General features: G+C 44.6%; 1 protein-coding gene across 1 annotated transcript in view; it reads left to right on the top strand.

Annotated features, from left to right (window-relative positions):
- LOC143767494 (gastrula zinc finger protein XlCGF66.1-like) overlaps positions 1-16,334 on the top strand; it is an 87,960-nt gene that overhangs the window by 40,065 nt on the left and 31,561 nt on the right. The window contains exon 6 of the mRNA XM_077255883.1: positions 4,223-4,313. Coding sequence (XP_077111998.1) covers positions 4,223-4,313 — 91 coding nt within the window. The remainder of the gene's footprint in view (positions 1-4,222; positions 4,314-16,334) is intronic.

A 16,334-nucleotide genomic window follows, 5' to 3' on the forward strand; every position in this document is an offset into this window, starting at 1 on the left:
CCCCGGGCGAAAGAGTCTCAGTGGGCCCTCCCCCCGTCCTTTAACACATACCAAGATTCATGATGCCCAGATACAGCAGAGAAGTATAGGTATAGTACAATGCCAGATTTCACTTCTTACATGAGTGGTTGCTATTGTAAATTCTGCAGTGTATATATACAGGACAGGAGGAGTGGTACTGTGCAGTGTATATATACAGGAGGAGCAGTACTGTGCAGTGTATATATACAGGAGGAGCGGTACTGTGCAGTGTGTATATATACAGGAGAGAGGTACTGTGCGGTGTGTATATATACAGGAGAGAGGTACTGTGCAGTGTATATATACAGGGGAGAGGTACTGTGCGGTGTGTGTATATATACAGGGGAGAGGTACTGTGCGGTGTGTGTATATATACAGGGGAGAGGTACTGTGCGGTGTGTATATATACAGGGGAGAGGTACTGTGCGGTGTATATATACAGGAGGAGTGGTACTGCGCAGTGTATATATACAGGAGGAGCGGTACTGTGCAGTGTATATATACAGGGGAGAGGTACTGTGCGGTGTATATATACAGGGGAGAGGTGCTGTGCGGTGTATATATACAGGGGAGTGGTACTGTGCGGTGTATATATACAGGGGAGAGGTACTGTGCAGTGTATATACTTCAACAGCCGCCCAGCCCAGGCCCCCAGCACCAGTACTGTATATATATGATATACACTGTATCCATACAGGCTGTGCTGGGGGCCCGGGCTGGGTGGCTGCTGTAGAGTGTGTGTGTGTATGTATGTGTATATATATATATATATATCAGCATATATCAGCTGTGGCCGCCCAGCCCATGGCCGCCCCAGGTCACCCAGACTGTCAGAATATACAGCAATATAGCATGGCACTCACTCAGGTGCTGGTAGGAGCTCCTCCGGAATCTGGCTGTGCCTGATAAGTTCAGCACTGCACGCAGCCAGCGGCAGGAGAGCAGAGCAGGAGAACGTGCTCTCTCCGCCCACAAAGTCACGCTGGCTGTGTCCTTAACCCCGATGTGCCTGGCCCTGCACTGACTGAGAAGATGCTTGTGCCAGCGCAAATTGGAATCTATGACTGTGTGAGTGGGCCCCCCCGTCTCGCCAGGGCCCCGGCACTTGCCCGGGTGCGCCGGGTGCTGACTCCGACCCCGCCTCAGACCATGCGTGTTTTCAAGATTTCCTTATCATTGCACAAGGTGCTGGAATCATTCTGTGCAGGTGATTAAATCATCACCTCTGCAATACAAGGAAATCCTGACAACATGACCTGTTTGCAGCCCTTGAGGAATGCAGTTTGAGACCTCTGTCTTAGATGATCACAATAACCTGAGTTCCCCTATAACAATAAGGGCTTGTGCCCACGCTGCAGATTCCATTGCAGAATTTTCCGCAGCGGATTTGATAAATTCGTATTGCAAAACCGCTGCGGTTTTTACTGCGTATTTATTGTGGTTTCCCCTGCGGGTTTACACAAGCAGTTTTCTATTGGAGCAGGTGTAAACCCGCAGCAGAATCTGCAAAAAGAATTGACATGCTACGGAATATAAACCGCTGCATTTCCGCACGTTTTTTCCGCAGCATGTGCACTGCGGATTTAGTTTCCCATAGGTTTACATTGTACTGTAAAATCATGGGAAACCGCTGCGGACCCGCAGCTGCAGAAACGCTGCGGTTCCGCAGCAAAATCCATCCGCAGCGTGTGCACATACCCTAAGGGCCCACTTAACATTTAATAATGTCCCGAGTCTCCCCCTTGTACAGAATCCCTCTACACAGTATGATGCTGTCTTATAAATGGTATAATGCCCCCTCACTGTATAGTACACCCCACACAGTATACTGACCCTTTAGTAGCCCCCTAAATTGTTTGATGGCTTCAACACTGTATGATGGCCCCCACACTGTACAAAGACCCCACATTAGCGCCCACACTGTGGGAGAAAATACAGATATCACTTACAGTGAACAAACTCCGGTACAGAGGGAAGAGGACCCTGCCCTTGTGGACTTATATTCTACAGGATGATTGCGAAGAAGACAGTAGGTGGGGGGTTGCAGCAGCTCCGGTGTTGGTGAGGCAGTAGCTCTGGTAGTGGTGATGAGGCATCGGGAGTAATCATTGCAGGCTGTAAGCTTTCTTGGGGAGATGGGTTTTCAAGTTCCATCTGAAGGAGATCCGAATGTGGTTGATAGTCAGACATGTTGAGGCACAGAATTTCAGAGGATGGGGAATATTCAAATGAAATATTGGAGGCAATTGGGTGAGAAACGAATAAGCTTGGAGAAGAGAAGGAGGTTTTGGGAGGACTGGAGATTGCATGAGAAAAGATATCAGGAGATTAGTTTGGAGATATACAGAGAAGATAGATTAAGAAGGAAAACCACATGGAGGATGTTGCAGTAGTCAAAGGGGGAGATGAGGGCATGCGCAAGCATTTTAGTGGATTGAGGGTTAAGGAATGGACTGATTCTGGAAATACTTTTGAGCTGGAGGCGACATGAGGTGGAAAGAACTTGGATGTGTGGTTTGGAAGGACAGGGCAGAGTCGCGGGTTACTCTGAGGCAGAGATTTCTGGTACGGAGAAAAGTGTGATGTCATTTATTGTGATAGATCAGCTAGGGATAATCTGTGAGATGGAAGAAAGATGATGAGTTCAGATTTGTCCACATTGAGTTTGATGAAGCGAAAGGGGGAGGAGGAGGCTATAGCTGATAGACACTCCTGGATTATAGACAGCAGAGAGGTAGATCGGAGCATCCTCAGTAGTGCTGAGCATTCCGATACTGCAAGTATCGGGTATCGGCCGATATTTGCTGTATCGGAATTCCGATACCGAGTTCTGATATTTTTGCGATATCGGAATCGGAAGTGTGCGGTGCTTATGGTTCCCAGGGTCTGGAGGAGAGGAGACTCTCCTTCAGGCCCTGGGATCCATATTCATGTAAAAAATAAATAATAAAAATAAAAAATATTGATATACTCACCCCTCCGGCGGACCCTGGCGCTTAGCAGTGCCTCCGTTTCTAAGAATGCAGGGAGTGAATGACCTTCGATGACGTCGCGGCTTGTGATTGGTCGCGTGAGCGGTCACGCGACCAATCACAAGCCGCGACGTCATCGAAGGTCCTTCACTCTGCATTCTTGGGGAACGGAGGCAGACGCTTGGACCGGTGAGAGCCGGGGCCGTCAGAGGGGTGAGTATATCAATATTTTTTATTTTTATTCTTTATTTTATACATGAATATGGATCCCAGGGCCTGAAGGAGAGTTTCCTCTCCTTCAGACCCTGGGAACCATTCCGATATTTTGTGTCCAATTGATATGCATTGGTATCGGGTATCGGTGACATCCGATATTTTTTGGGTATCGGCCGATCCAATCCGATACCGATACCTTTGCATATCGGAAGGTATCGCTCAACACTAGTCCTCAGCAAATAGGTGGTACTGGAAGCCATAGGACTTTGAGTTGTCCCAGGCCAAGGGTATAGATTGAGAATAGTAGGGGTACTAGGGCAGAGCCTTGAGGGGCTCCAATAGAAAAAGAGGGCAGGATGAGGAGGTAGTGTGTAAATAGCCTCCGTGTAGTATAATGCACACCCCGTAGACCTCCATGTAGCAAACTGCATGCCGCATAAAAAAATACAATACTCGCCTCTCATTCTCGTTCCCCGCTGATCGGAGCACCCGCACATCTTTCGCACAGCGGGCGCCATATATTGACGTCATCGCGCCCTCTGTCAGTCTCTGCATCAGTGACATCAGACGCAGAGGGGGAATGATGAGCGCAGGATTCACTGTATCGGCATCTAGCAGATATAGTTGATCTTGTGATGATGGGCGGGAGGCCTCGCCCTCCCCCACCCACGGGCCCCATAGTGACCAGATAGCAGTGCAGGGAGATTCTAACTGTTTCAACAAGCTTCATATGCCAATATGCGTAACAGTAGCTAAGGGTGGGCCCCTAAGAGCACAGGGCCCAGGGCAACTGCCCCCTCTGACCCCCCGCTAGCTACGCTACTGGTGTAGATGGCTGTGAGATCTCCTCTTTGATGTGTAGAAGGCTGTGAATGTCTTGTGCTCAGTCCTGTTTTATCAACCAGTACTATGTTTTATACTTGTGTAATGAGAACAGTGGATATGGCAGGATTAGAGCTGATCATAGATGTGACTTCTCCATCTGTCTGTGACTTTTACAATATTTGTTTCAGGGTAAAGATCTGACCCATATTAATACTACAGAGGCATATGTGAGGAGTGATGTGTGGTGTAAAGAGGAGATTCCTACAGATGACTACCCTGGTGAGTAGTAACCACTAAATGTGTTTGTACAGAGAGTTAGGAAATATGAAAGAATCATGTTTAGAAGTAAAGCTCATTTGCAGAGAGCATGTAGAGGCGATATTGGGAATATTTTTATTTTACATTTTCCTTTGGGTAGAATAAGTGTGTATTTGAGATGAGTGGATCAATCTGTGGAGTATCAAACTTTTGTTGAATTACTTGATATTCACAGTTCCACGCGAACTTGAACCATCTTTGAGACTATTTTTACTATGCCCAGGCAACGTCGGGTTCTTCAGCTAGTGTGTATATACACTCACCGGCCACTTTATTAGGTACACCTGTCCAACTTCTTGTTAACACTTAATTTCTAATCAGCCAATCACATGGCGGCAACTCAGTGCATTTAGGCATGTAGACATGGTCAAGACAATCTCCTGCAGTTCAAACCGAGCATCAGTATGGGGAAGAAAGGTGATTTGAGTGCCTTTGAACGTGGCATGGTTGTTGGTGCCAGAAGGGCTGGTCTGAGTATTTCAGAAACTGCTGATCTACTGGGATTTTCACGCACAACCATCTCTAGGGTTTACAGAGAATGGTCCGAAAAAGAAAAAAAATCCAGTGAGCGGCAGTTCTGTGGGCGGAAATGCCTTGTTGATGCCAGAGGTCAGAGGAGAATGGGCAGACTGGTTCGAGCTGATAGAAAGGCAACAGTGACTCAAATCGCCACCCGTTACAACCAAGGTAGGCCTAAGAGCATCTCTGAACGCACAGTGCGTCGAACTTTGAGGCAGATGGGCTACAGCAGCAGAAGACCACACCGGGTACCACTCCTTTCAGCTAAGAACAGGAAACTGAGGCTACAATTTGTACAAGCTCATCGAAATTGGACAGTAGAAGATTGGAAAAACGTTGCTTGATCTGATGAGTCTCGATTTCTGCTGCGACATTCGGATGGTAGGGTCAGAATTTGGCGTAAACAACATGAAAGCATGGATCCATCCTGCCTTGTATGGAGCATCTTTGGGATGTGCAGCCGACAAATCTGCGGCAACTGTGTGATGCCATCATGTCAATATGGACCAAAATCTCTGAGGAATGCTTCCAGCACCTTGTTGAATCTATGCCACGAAGAATTGAGGCAGTTCTGAAGGCAAAAGGGGGTCCAACCCGTTACTAGCATGGTGTACCTAATAAAGTGGCCGGTGAGTGTATGTATGTGTGTGTGTGTGTGTGTATATATACACTCACCGGCCACTTTATTAGGTACACCATGCTAGTAACGGGTTGGACCCCCTTTTGCCTTCAGAACTGCCTCAATTCTTCGTGGCATAGATTCAACAAGGTGCTGGAAGCATTCCTCAGAGATTTTGGTCCATATTGACATGATGGCATCACACAGTTGCCGCAGATTTGTCGGCTGCACATCCCAAAGATGCTCCATACAAGGCAGGATGGATCCATGCTTTCATGTTGTTTACGCCAAATTCTGACCCTACCATCCGAATGTCGCAGCAGAAATCGAGACTCATCAGACCAAGCAACGTTTTTCCAATCTTCTACTGTCCAATTTCGATGAGCTTGTTCAAATTGTAGCCTCAGTTTCCTGTTCTTAGCTGAAAGGAGTGGTACCCGGTGTGGTCTTCTGCTGCTGTAGCCCATCTGCCTCAAAGTTCGACGCACTGTGCGTTCAGAGATGCTCTTAGGCCTACCTTGGTTGTAACGGGTGGCGATTTGAGTCACTGTTGCCTTTCTATCAGCTCGAACCAGTCTGCCCATTCTCCTCTGACCTCTGGCATCAACAAGGCATTTCCGCCCACAGAACTGCCGCTCACTGGATTTTTTTTCTTTTTCGGACCATTCTCTGTAAACCCTAGAGATGGTTGTGCGTGAAAATCCCAGTAGATCAGCAGTTTCTGAAATACTCAGACCAGCCCTTCTGGCACCAACAACCATGCCACGTTCAAAGGCACTCAAATCACCTTTCTTCCCCATACTGATGCTCGGTTTGAACTGCAGGAGATTGTCTTGACCATGTCTACATGCCTAAATGCACTGAGTTGCCGCCATGTGATTGGCTGATTAGAAATTAAGTGTTAACAAGAAGTTGGACAGGTGTACCTAATAAAGTGGCCAGTGAGTGTGTATATATATATATATATATATATGTAGCAGGCTTAACAACAGACATGCAAATGGTGTTGGGGTATGTCTTAATTCACACTGCCCGCATTCTCCACCATATGTGATGTAGCGATGTCCTTGCTATGCAGTGAATAGGCAGTGACCCATATAAAGTTCAAATAAAGTCTTGTTTATTTCACAGCATACTCACAAACCGGACAAATAAGCAAACAAGTCCTTCGGTATGCAGCCGGGAAAAGTAAAGACAGTCCACAATCTGTTGCCGTGAACGTAATACACCACCGTGTACGCTGGGGTGTCAGGCTTTTCAGGCTCTGCCAGGCCCGTGTTGCACCGCACGGACAGAGCTCCTCATAAAGCTCCTACTAGGTCTGACTCCCAGACCAATACTGACACACCCAAACTCTCTTGCAGGGTTTTTTTTTTTTCTTTGCTCCAGATTCTATGGCCATGGGCCACTATAAGATCTGGGCTGGAGGAAACGGACCAGCCCCACTGCCTTCCTGCAGTCCGTTTCAAAAATAAAAGCCCATACCGGGTTTTCCTGAATAATTTCTGGGTCAAATAACTTGATCCAGTTCACACTCACTTTTATTCTTCCCTGTGTCTCACAGGCAAACCTGCTGTGAGCACAGGGCACTCCAGCGGATCTAAAATGCTTCTAAGCACATCCTGGGGGATACATAGCGACCCTCGCATATGACACCGGTCACTGCCTTACAATATATACACACACTAGCTGAAGAACCCGACGTTGCCTGGGCATAGTAAAAATCTGTGGTTAGTTATAGCACCTCACTTCTCTTATTTTCCCATCAGGCCTCTCGTTTAGCACCTCACTTCTCTCATTTTCCTGTCACGCCTCTCATTTTCCCCCACACTCCTCTTATTCCCCCCTCACTCCTCTCATTCCCCCTAACACTTGTCATTTCGACCTCACATCTGTCATTTTCCGATCACTCCACTATTTTCTCTCACTTTTTGCACTTTTGCACTCACACCTTTTCATTTTCACATCACACCTCTCATTTTCACCTCCGTATATACATGTTTGTCATCTCCCTTATATATGGTATACACCTGTATGTCATCTCCTGTATATAGTATATACCTGTATGTCATCTCCCCTGTATATAGTGTATACGTGTATGTCATCTCCCCTGTAAATAGTATATACCTGCTGTATGTCATCTCCTGTATATTGTATATTCCTGTATGTCATCTCCTCCTATATATAGTATATACCTGTATGTCATCTCCTGTATATATTATATGCCTGTATGTCATCTCCCCTGTATATAGTATATACCTGCTGTATGTCATCTCCTCCTGTATATAGTATATACCTGTGTCATCTCCTCCTGTATGTAGTATATACCTGTATGTCATCTCCTCCTGTATATAGTATATACCTGTATGTCATCTCCTCCTGAATATAGGATATACCTGTAAGTCATCTCCTCCTGTATATAGTATATACCTGTGTGTCATCTCCCCTGTATATAGTATGTACCTGTATGTCATCTCCTCCTGTATATAGTATATATCTGTGTGTCATCTCCTCCTGTAGACCTCGATCACACGTTATTTGGTCAGTCTTTTTACCTCAGTATTTGTAAGCTAAATTGGCAGCCTGATAAATCCCCTGCCAACAGGAAGCCCTCCCCCCTGGAAGTATATATTAGCTCACACAAACACATAATAGACAGGTCATGTGACTGACACCTACCGTATTTCCTATATGGTACATTTGTGGTACGTTTTGAGTATGTGCAAGTTTTGTGTGAGGCAACTTTTGCATGTGTTGCAACTTTTTGCATGTGGCAATTTTTCCGCGTGTGCAAGTTTTGCCTGTGGCGAGTTTTGCATGTGTCCAATTCTGCGCGTGGCGAGTTTTGAGTGGCGACTTTTGTGTTTTGACTTTTATGTGGGGAGGTTGGTGTATGTGTGGTGAAATGTGTGCTGAGGGTGATATGTATGTTCAAGCACGTGGTAGTGTGTGGCGCATTTTGTGTGTGTGTGTTCATATCCCCGTGTGTGGTGAGTATCCCATGTCGGGGCCCCACCTTAGCAACTGTACAGTATAGACTCTTTGGCGCCATCGCTCTCATTCTTTAAGTCCCCCTTCTTCACATCTGGCAGCTGTCAATTTGCCTCCAACACTTTTCCTTTCACTTTTTCCCCATTATGTAGATAAGGGCAAAATTGTTTGGTGAATTGGAACGCGAAGGGTTTAAAATTTCGCCTCACAACATAGCCTATGACGCTCTTTGGGTCCAGACGTGTTACAGTGCAAAATTTTGTGGCTGTAGCTGCGGCGGTGCAGATGCCAATCCCGGACATTCACACATACATACACACATTCAGCTTTATACAGTGGGGCAAAAAAGTATTTAGTCATTCAGCAATAGTGCAAGTTCCACCACTTAAAAAGATGAGATGCGTCTGTAATTTACATCATAGGTAGACCTCAACTATGGGAGACAAACTGAGAAAAAAAATCCAGAAAATCACATTGTCTGTTTTTTTATCATTTTATTTGCATATTATGGTGGAAAATAAGTATTTGGTCAGAAACAAACAATCAAGATTTCTGGCTCTCACAGACCTGTAACTTCTTCTTTAAGAGTCTCCTCTTTCCTCCACTCATTACCTGTAGTAATGGCACCTGTTTAAACTTGTTATCAGTATAAAAAGACACCTGTGCACACCCTCAAACAGTCTGACTCCAAACTCCACTATGGTGAAGACCAAAGAGCTGTCAAAGGACACCAGAAACAAAATTGTAGCCCTGCACCAGGCTGGGAAGACTGAATCTGCAATAGCCAACCAGCTTGGAGTGAAGAAATCAACAGTGGGAGCAATAATTAGAAAATGGAAGACATTCAAGACCACTGATAATCTCCCTCGATCTGGGGCTCCACGCAAAATCCCACCCCGTGGGGTCAGAATGATCACAAGAACGGTGAGCAAAAATCCCAGAACCACGCGGGGGGACCTAGTGAATGAACTGCAGAGAGCTGGGACCAATGTAACAAGGCCTACCATAAGTAACACACTACGCCACCATGGACTCAGATCCTGCAGTGCCAGACGTGTCCCACTGCTTAAGCCAGTACATGTCCGGGCCCGTCTGAAGTTTGCTAGAGAGCATTTGGATGATCCAGAGGAGTTTTGGGAGAATGTCCTATGGTCTGATGAAACCAAACTGGAACTGTTTGGTAGAAACACAACTTGTCGTGTTTGGAGGAAAAAGAATACTGAGTTGCATCCATCAAACACCATACCTACTGTAAAGCATGGTGGTGGAAACATCATGCTTTGGGGCTGTTTCTCTGCAAAGGGGCCAGGACGACTGATCCGGGTACATGAAAGAATGAATGGGGCCATGTATCGTGAGATTTTGAGTGCAAACCTCCTTCCATCAGCAAGGGCATTGAAGATGAAACGTGGCTGGGTCTTTCAACATGACAATGATCCAAAGCACACCGCCAGAGCAATGAAGGAGTGGCTTCGTAAGAAGCATTTCAAGGTCCTGGAGTGGCCTAGCCAGTCTCCAGATCTCAACCCTATAGAAAACCTTTGGAGGGAGTTGAAAGTCCGTGTTGCCAAGCGAAAAGCCAAAAACATCACTGCTCTAGAGGAGATCTGCATGGAGGAATGGGCCAACATACCAACAACAGTGTGTGGCATCCTTGTGAAGACTTACAGAAAACGTTTGACCTCTGTCATTGCCAACAAAGGATATATTACAAAGTATTGAGATGAAATTTTGTTTCTGACCAAATACTTATTTTCCACCATAATATGCAAATAAAATGATAAAAAAACAGACAATGTGATTTTCTGGATTTTTATTTCTCAGTTTGTCTCCCATAGCTGAGGTCTACCTATGATGTAAATTACAGACGCCTCTCATCTTTTTAAGTGGTGGAACTTGCACTATTGCTGAATGACTAAATACTTTTTTGCCCCACTGTATATTAGATATATATTTAATCTCTTTCACTCACACACGCACATATGATGGAGGCCACATGCTATTGCATCGGGAGGACAGTAAAGTCACAATGGGGGCAGGCATGCGGCGCTATTGTTTCCTAATGGCATCCTGTGATAATCTAATGACTTTTGCATCAGGGGACTCGTGCTTGATGCCTACGCTTATATGCATTGTTTTTTTCCCAGCGATGCTGTTGCTCAAGAGTCTCATTTGCCCTGTGTTGTCTTCGATGTTTTGCCTTTGCTGCTTTCCTTTCTTTGTCATTGGCGTACTTTTTATGAGGAGCCATGTTGGCGTTGATATTTGCTTTTTGAAGGGGGTTTTTCCACAAACAAAACTTGATTTTAAAAACTGTCTGTGTCTGACTGTGTACCGAACATACCATAGCTCCTGGGCAGGGGAGGAAGCAAAAGATAACACTGACATTACAGCAGGGGATCACAGTGGAATCATTGTGTGAGGTAAAATATTTTACTGACTGTTTTTAAAAAATATTTTACCTCGCAAAATGTATCCTCTGCGATCTCCTGCTGTAATGTCAGTATTACAGTATCTTTTGCTTTCTCCCCTGCCCAGGAGCTGTGGTATGTTTGGTACATGGTCAGACACAGTCAATTTTTAAAATTAGGTATGATAAAATGTAGGTCACCGCGCTACCTAACTCAAAGAAGAAAGGCTGAGTATATAGTGCCCCCAAAAAGGAATAAAAGACTTACTTAAACGCTGTGGGTGCCGAGGATAAGTCTGTGGGAGCGGGTCTTGGTCGAGGTGGAGCTAGGAGAAAGTGGCTGCTCCTCCGTGCATGTAGAAGAAAGGATCCGATCAGCGGTGTGGGATGGCAGGGCTGCGGGGAGCGTCCTCCCCTGTTGGCGCCTAGCCACCACGCGCACCGGAGAGGTAAACAGGTGGCGTCTCAGGCAGAGAACGCCGCTACGCTGCAGCGGGGGATGAGGGGGCGTGGTCTGGGTGACGTCACCCGGAGCTGCAGAGAATGAGCAGGAGACGGATGCCGAGCAGGGCCTCAATTGCCTACGCGTTTCGAAGGTCTCCGGACCTTCTTCGTCAAGGCTAGAGGTACATATATGCCAATAAAGATAAAAATGGATATGAGTATAAAAATAAAAAATCTAAGAAAATCTACAAAGATATATCTATATGCACTAAGAAACAAGAAAAAAAGGAAAATGGTGGCCCTATAGTCCAAGTGGCCCCCAAGGACAAATATGGGAAGAATAGAAAGGATTAGGCAAGGAAAAAAGAGGTTGCTAAAATTTAATACATGGATAAATAATTATTTAAAAGCGTAGAGCTCTAATTCATGGTTGAGACCCCTAGGGGCCATACTATCCAGCAAAAAAATCCACCTGGATTCGGTACGTGACATTAGTTTAATGTAGTCACCTCCCCTCCAGTTCTTATGTACTAACTGAATGCCACAAAATATTAACCCCTTTGTAGATCTACCATGATGCTCCCTGAAGTGCCTTGAGAGAGGATGACCGACAAAGCCTTTTTCTATGTTATTAAAATGTTCTTTAAGTCGGTCCCTTAATTTACGCTTGGTACGGCCTACATATATTTTGCCGCAGGGGCATAAAATCCGATAGATGACTCCCGACGTCCAGCATGATATATAGTCCTTAATTAAAAACTCCTGGGTGCCATTCGAATTAAAAAATTTTTAATTGTTTTGTTTTTTTGAAACTTGTGCGTATACAACAGGAGCAGGTACCACAAGGTACAAAACCTGGACTCTGTGAGGGTATACTCTTAATGGGGCCCCTGTTGGTTGTTGTGGCTATAATGTTACCTATTGTTTGTGATTTTCTAAAAACTAATTTTGGGTGTTTAGGTAGCAGTTCCCCTATCACTTTGTCCAACTGCAGAATTGACCAGTGCTTGTGGATTATTTTTGTAAAATATTTATACCCATGATGGAATTGCGTAATGATGGGTAGCTGGTAAATTTGTCTAGGAATGTCCGTTGGACTAGATTCATCCCTCATTGTTTTTTGGATTAGGGTATCTCTTGGTATTTCATATATTTCTTGGTTAGCCACATCTAACGAATCTTTGGAATACCCTTTTTCTAAAAACTGTCCAGTTAGGTACTCTGCTTCTGTCAAATAGTCCTCAATTTTAGTGCAATTACGTCTTACTCGGGTGAATTGACTTTTGGGGATATTAGTCAACCAGATGGGTAGATGGCAACTATTAATATCGATAAATCCATTGGAATCCACTGTCTTACGATGGCACTTAGTTAATACCCGGTTGTTTTCAATGAAAATATTCAGGTCCAAAAAGTTAATTTCGGTTTGGCTGGTGGTGGCCGTAAATTCCAACCCAAAGTAATTAAAGTTGAGGCTGGTAATAAATGCATCTAGTTCGTTTTGTGGACCATTCCAGATAAATAGCACGTCATCAATAAATCTCCTCCACATAATCAGACCAGTTTGAGGGCTTTTGGTAAGTGTAATGTGTAGCTCCTCCCATTTGGCTACGTAAATATTTGCGTAACTGGGGGCAAAACGAGTGCCCATGGCCGTTCCCCATGTTTGAAGGTAGAACTGGCCGTCATGAATAAAATAGTTATGTTCCAAAATGAACAAGATACTCTCCACAATAAACTGAATCTGTGTTTCTTTATAGATGGCTAATTTATTTAAATAGTGTTCTGCCGCTTGGCACCCTTTTGCATGGCCAATCACGGTATACAAGGATTTAATATCCAGTGTCCCCAAAATAAAGCCACTTTCCCATTGTATTTTTTCCAATATTTGCAGTACCTGACTGGTGTCTTTGAGGTAGGCTGGGATAATGGGCATGCATTTTTGGAGATGTGTATCAACATACCGTGATAGGTTAGATGTCAAGCAATTGATACCAGAAATAATCGGTCGCCCTGGTGGGTGCCTTACATCTTTGTGGATTTTCGGAAGGTAGTAGAACACTGCTACACTCGGGGTTTTGTTCATGATAAAAAGGAGTTCTTTTTTGTTTAAAATACCTAAAGTTTTGCCCCGTGATGTTAAAATGTTTAGGTTTTTCACATAACGTTCAGTGGGGTCATTGTTAAGTTTCCTATAGGTAATTTAATCATTCAGGAGTCTCCCACATTCCTCCTGATATGCATTGTGATTAAGAATAACAATCCCACCCCCTTTGTCTGCTGGGCGTATAATGATGTTGTTATTTTCTTGAAGATCAAGCAGTGCCTTTCGTTCAGAATTATTTAGATTTTGGGAGATGTATTTTGGGTTTTTACTCTTCATTTTCCTGATATCTTGTGTAACTGCAGTTTCAAATGATCGAAAGGCACTTGAGTATTCTTGTACGGGGTGAAATGCAGATGGATTGGAACGTGAGGTCTGTATATATTCATGTGAAACAAGGTTAGGAACTTGTGGTCCTTTTTTGAGAAAATATTTTTTAATGGCCAGATTGCGTAAGAACTGCTTCATACTAATGTATAGGTTGAAGGGTTTTGCTAATGTGGTTGGTGCTAATTTGAGTCCCTTTTGTAAAAGGGATGTTTCGCTGTCTGAAAGTTCATAAGAACTCAAATTGAATATCTTTTGGGTGGAGGGGGTTTTTTTTACTTTCTTTTTTATACATATTCCCTTTTTAATGTAATTTAATAAAAAGTATATATTTTTAACAATAGCACATTGCCAGTCAAATGTGCTCATATTTGATTTAAGGGATTACGTGCAAGCCATTTTCCAACCACCCTGCATGGATTATGTAGAATTAGTTCCTCAATAATCCCCTATTTGTTTTTTCTTTTGGCTTCCAGACACACTCACATGGAAGCACTGTCAGTCACATACACATTGTTACTCTGTTACTCTTTCCAAGTAGCAGTGGGTGGTGCTTTTTCTTTATATACTGAGCAAGAGACCGCCGGGACCTCTAGCCCTGACGAAGAAGGTCCGGAGACCTTCGAAACGCGTAGGCAATTGAGGCCCTGCTCGGCATCCGTCTCCTGCTCATTCTCTGCAGCTCCGGGTGACGTCACCCAGACCACGCCCCCTCATCCCCCGCTGCAGCGTAGCGGCGTTCTCTGCCTGAGACGCCGCCTGTTTACCTCTCCGGTGCGCGTGGTGGCTAGGCGCCAACAGGGGAGGACGCTCCCCGCAGCCCTGCCATCCCACACCGCTGATCGGATCCTTTCTTCTACATGCACGGAGGAGCAGCCACTTTCTCCTAGCTCCACCTCGACCAAGACCCGCTCCCACAGACTTATCCTCGGCACCCACAGCGTTTAAGTAAGTCTTATTCCTTTTTGGGGGCACTATATACTCAGCCTTTCTTCTTTGAGTTAGGTAGCGCGGTGACCTACATTTTATCATACCAAGTTTTTCCCCCTATATGACAGGCTTGGCACAGTGGCCGTCCAGGCACCAGCAGCTTCGCTCACCCTCACATTTAAACATCTTTTGGAGCGCCGGTGTATTTTACTATATACATTTTTAAAATTAGCCAATCACAAGGGCTATCACAGGCAAAATAAAAGATAGGGGCTGGCCAAGGAATGCCATCTAATACATGTACGGTGTTGGAGCTCAGAGCACACATGATAGGGATAGATAAAGGCGTGATATTATTGTGATGTACTACTTCAGTGCTGATGTACAGGATTGAAAATGGGGGTGATAGTCTGTGAAAAGAAATCTAAGATTCAAGTGATATACAGTAACCTGTTGTAGATCTGTTTGGTTTTGGTTTTCACACACAGGGGTAGTATTAAACCACTCACTGCAGATTTTGCAACCAAATTCTGAATTCAAGCTTGTTTCCGTTTGCTAATGAAAGTGTGATACCTGGTACATCTCAAAACCCATTTTTTTTTCTTTTTTTAAAAGTTTGTATAATTATGAAGCTTAACTACTTCCTGCAAATGGATGTGTTATTCACATCCTGGAAAGGGGTCCTCACGTGTGGAGGGGGTTCAGAAGCGGAGTTTCCTCCACACGCAGCAGATACTGTAATAAATGGTCCACACCTGCTTCTTACTGCCACATCATCGATGAGGTACAGCTGCATTAGCCCCAGGTGATGCAGTTGTGGAGGATTGATGGGTTATATGACAGTTGAGGTTCTGCTGAAGTCCCCTATAGCGGACATATCTGTCTTCGTGTAAAGCTCAGTGATAGGCTGAGGTCAATAGGAGACCATGATAATCACTATATACTGCAATATGTTTAAGACTCCTTAGGGACTAAAAATATACTTTTTTTTTTTTCTTTTTTTTTTTTTTTTTTTTAATGAAAAAATATAATTAAAGTATAAATATATATATATTTTGGATTGCTACAGTGGGGCAAAATATAAATCTTCTCCAGATCTTTCAGGTTTCAGGACTGTCGCTGGGCAACATTGAGTTGCAGCTCCCTCCAAAGATTTTGTATTAGTTCAGGTCTGGAGACTGGCTAGGCCACTCAAGGACCTTGAAATGTTTCTTAGTGTCACTTCTTAGTTGCCCTGGCTGTGTGTTTCCACGACCCATCTTCAATGCTCTTATTGAGGGAAGGAGGTTGTTGGCCAAAATATTGCGATAACTGACCCCATCCATCCTCCCTTCAATACAGTGCATTCATCCTGTTCCCTTTGCAAAAAAAAAACACCCCCAAAGTATGATGTTTCCCTCAACGTGCTTCACAGTTGGAATGATGTCCTTTGGGTTGTATTCATCCTTCTTCCTCCAAACACGGTGAGTGGAGTTGATACCAGAAAGTTTTATTTTGATCTTATCTGACCACATGACCTTCTGCCTCCTCCAGATGGTCATTGGTGAAATTCAGAGGGGCCTGTGCTGATGTGAGCAGGGGAGCCCATGACGATGTAGTGTGTTACTAATGGTAATGTTTGAGACTGTGGTCCCAGCT

This window comes from Ranitomeya variabilis, chromosome 4, assembly GCF_051348905.1.
Source record: "Ranitomeya variabilis isolate aRanVar5 chromosome 4, aRanVar5.hap1, whole genome shotgun sequence".
NCBI lineage: Eukaryota > Metazoa > Chordata > Amphibia > Anura > Dendrobatidae > Ranitomeya > Ranitomeya variabilis.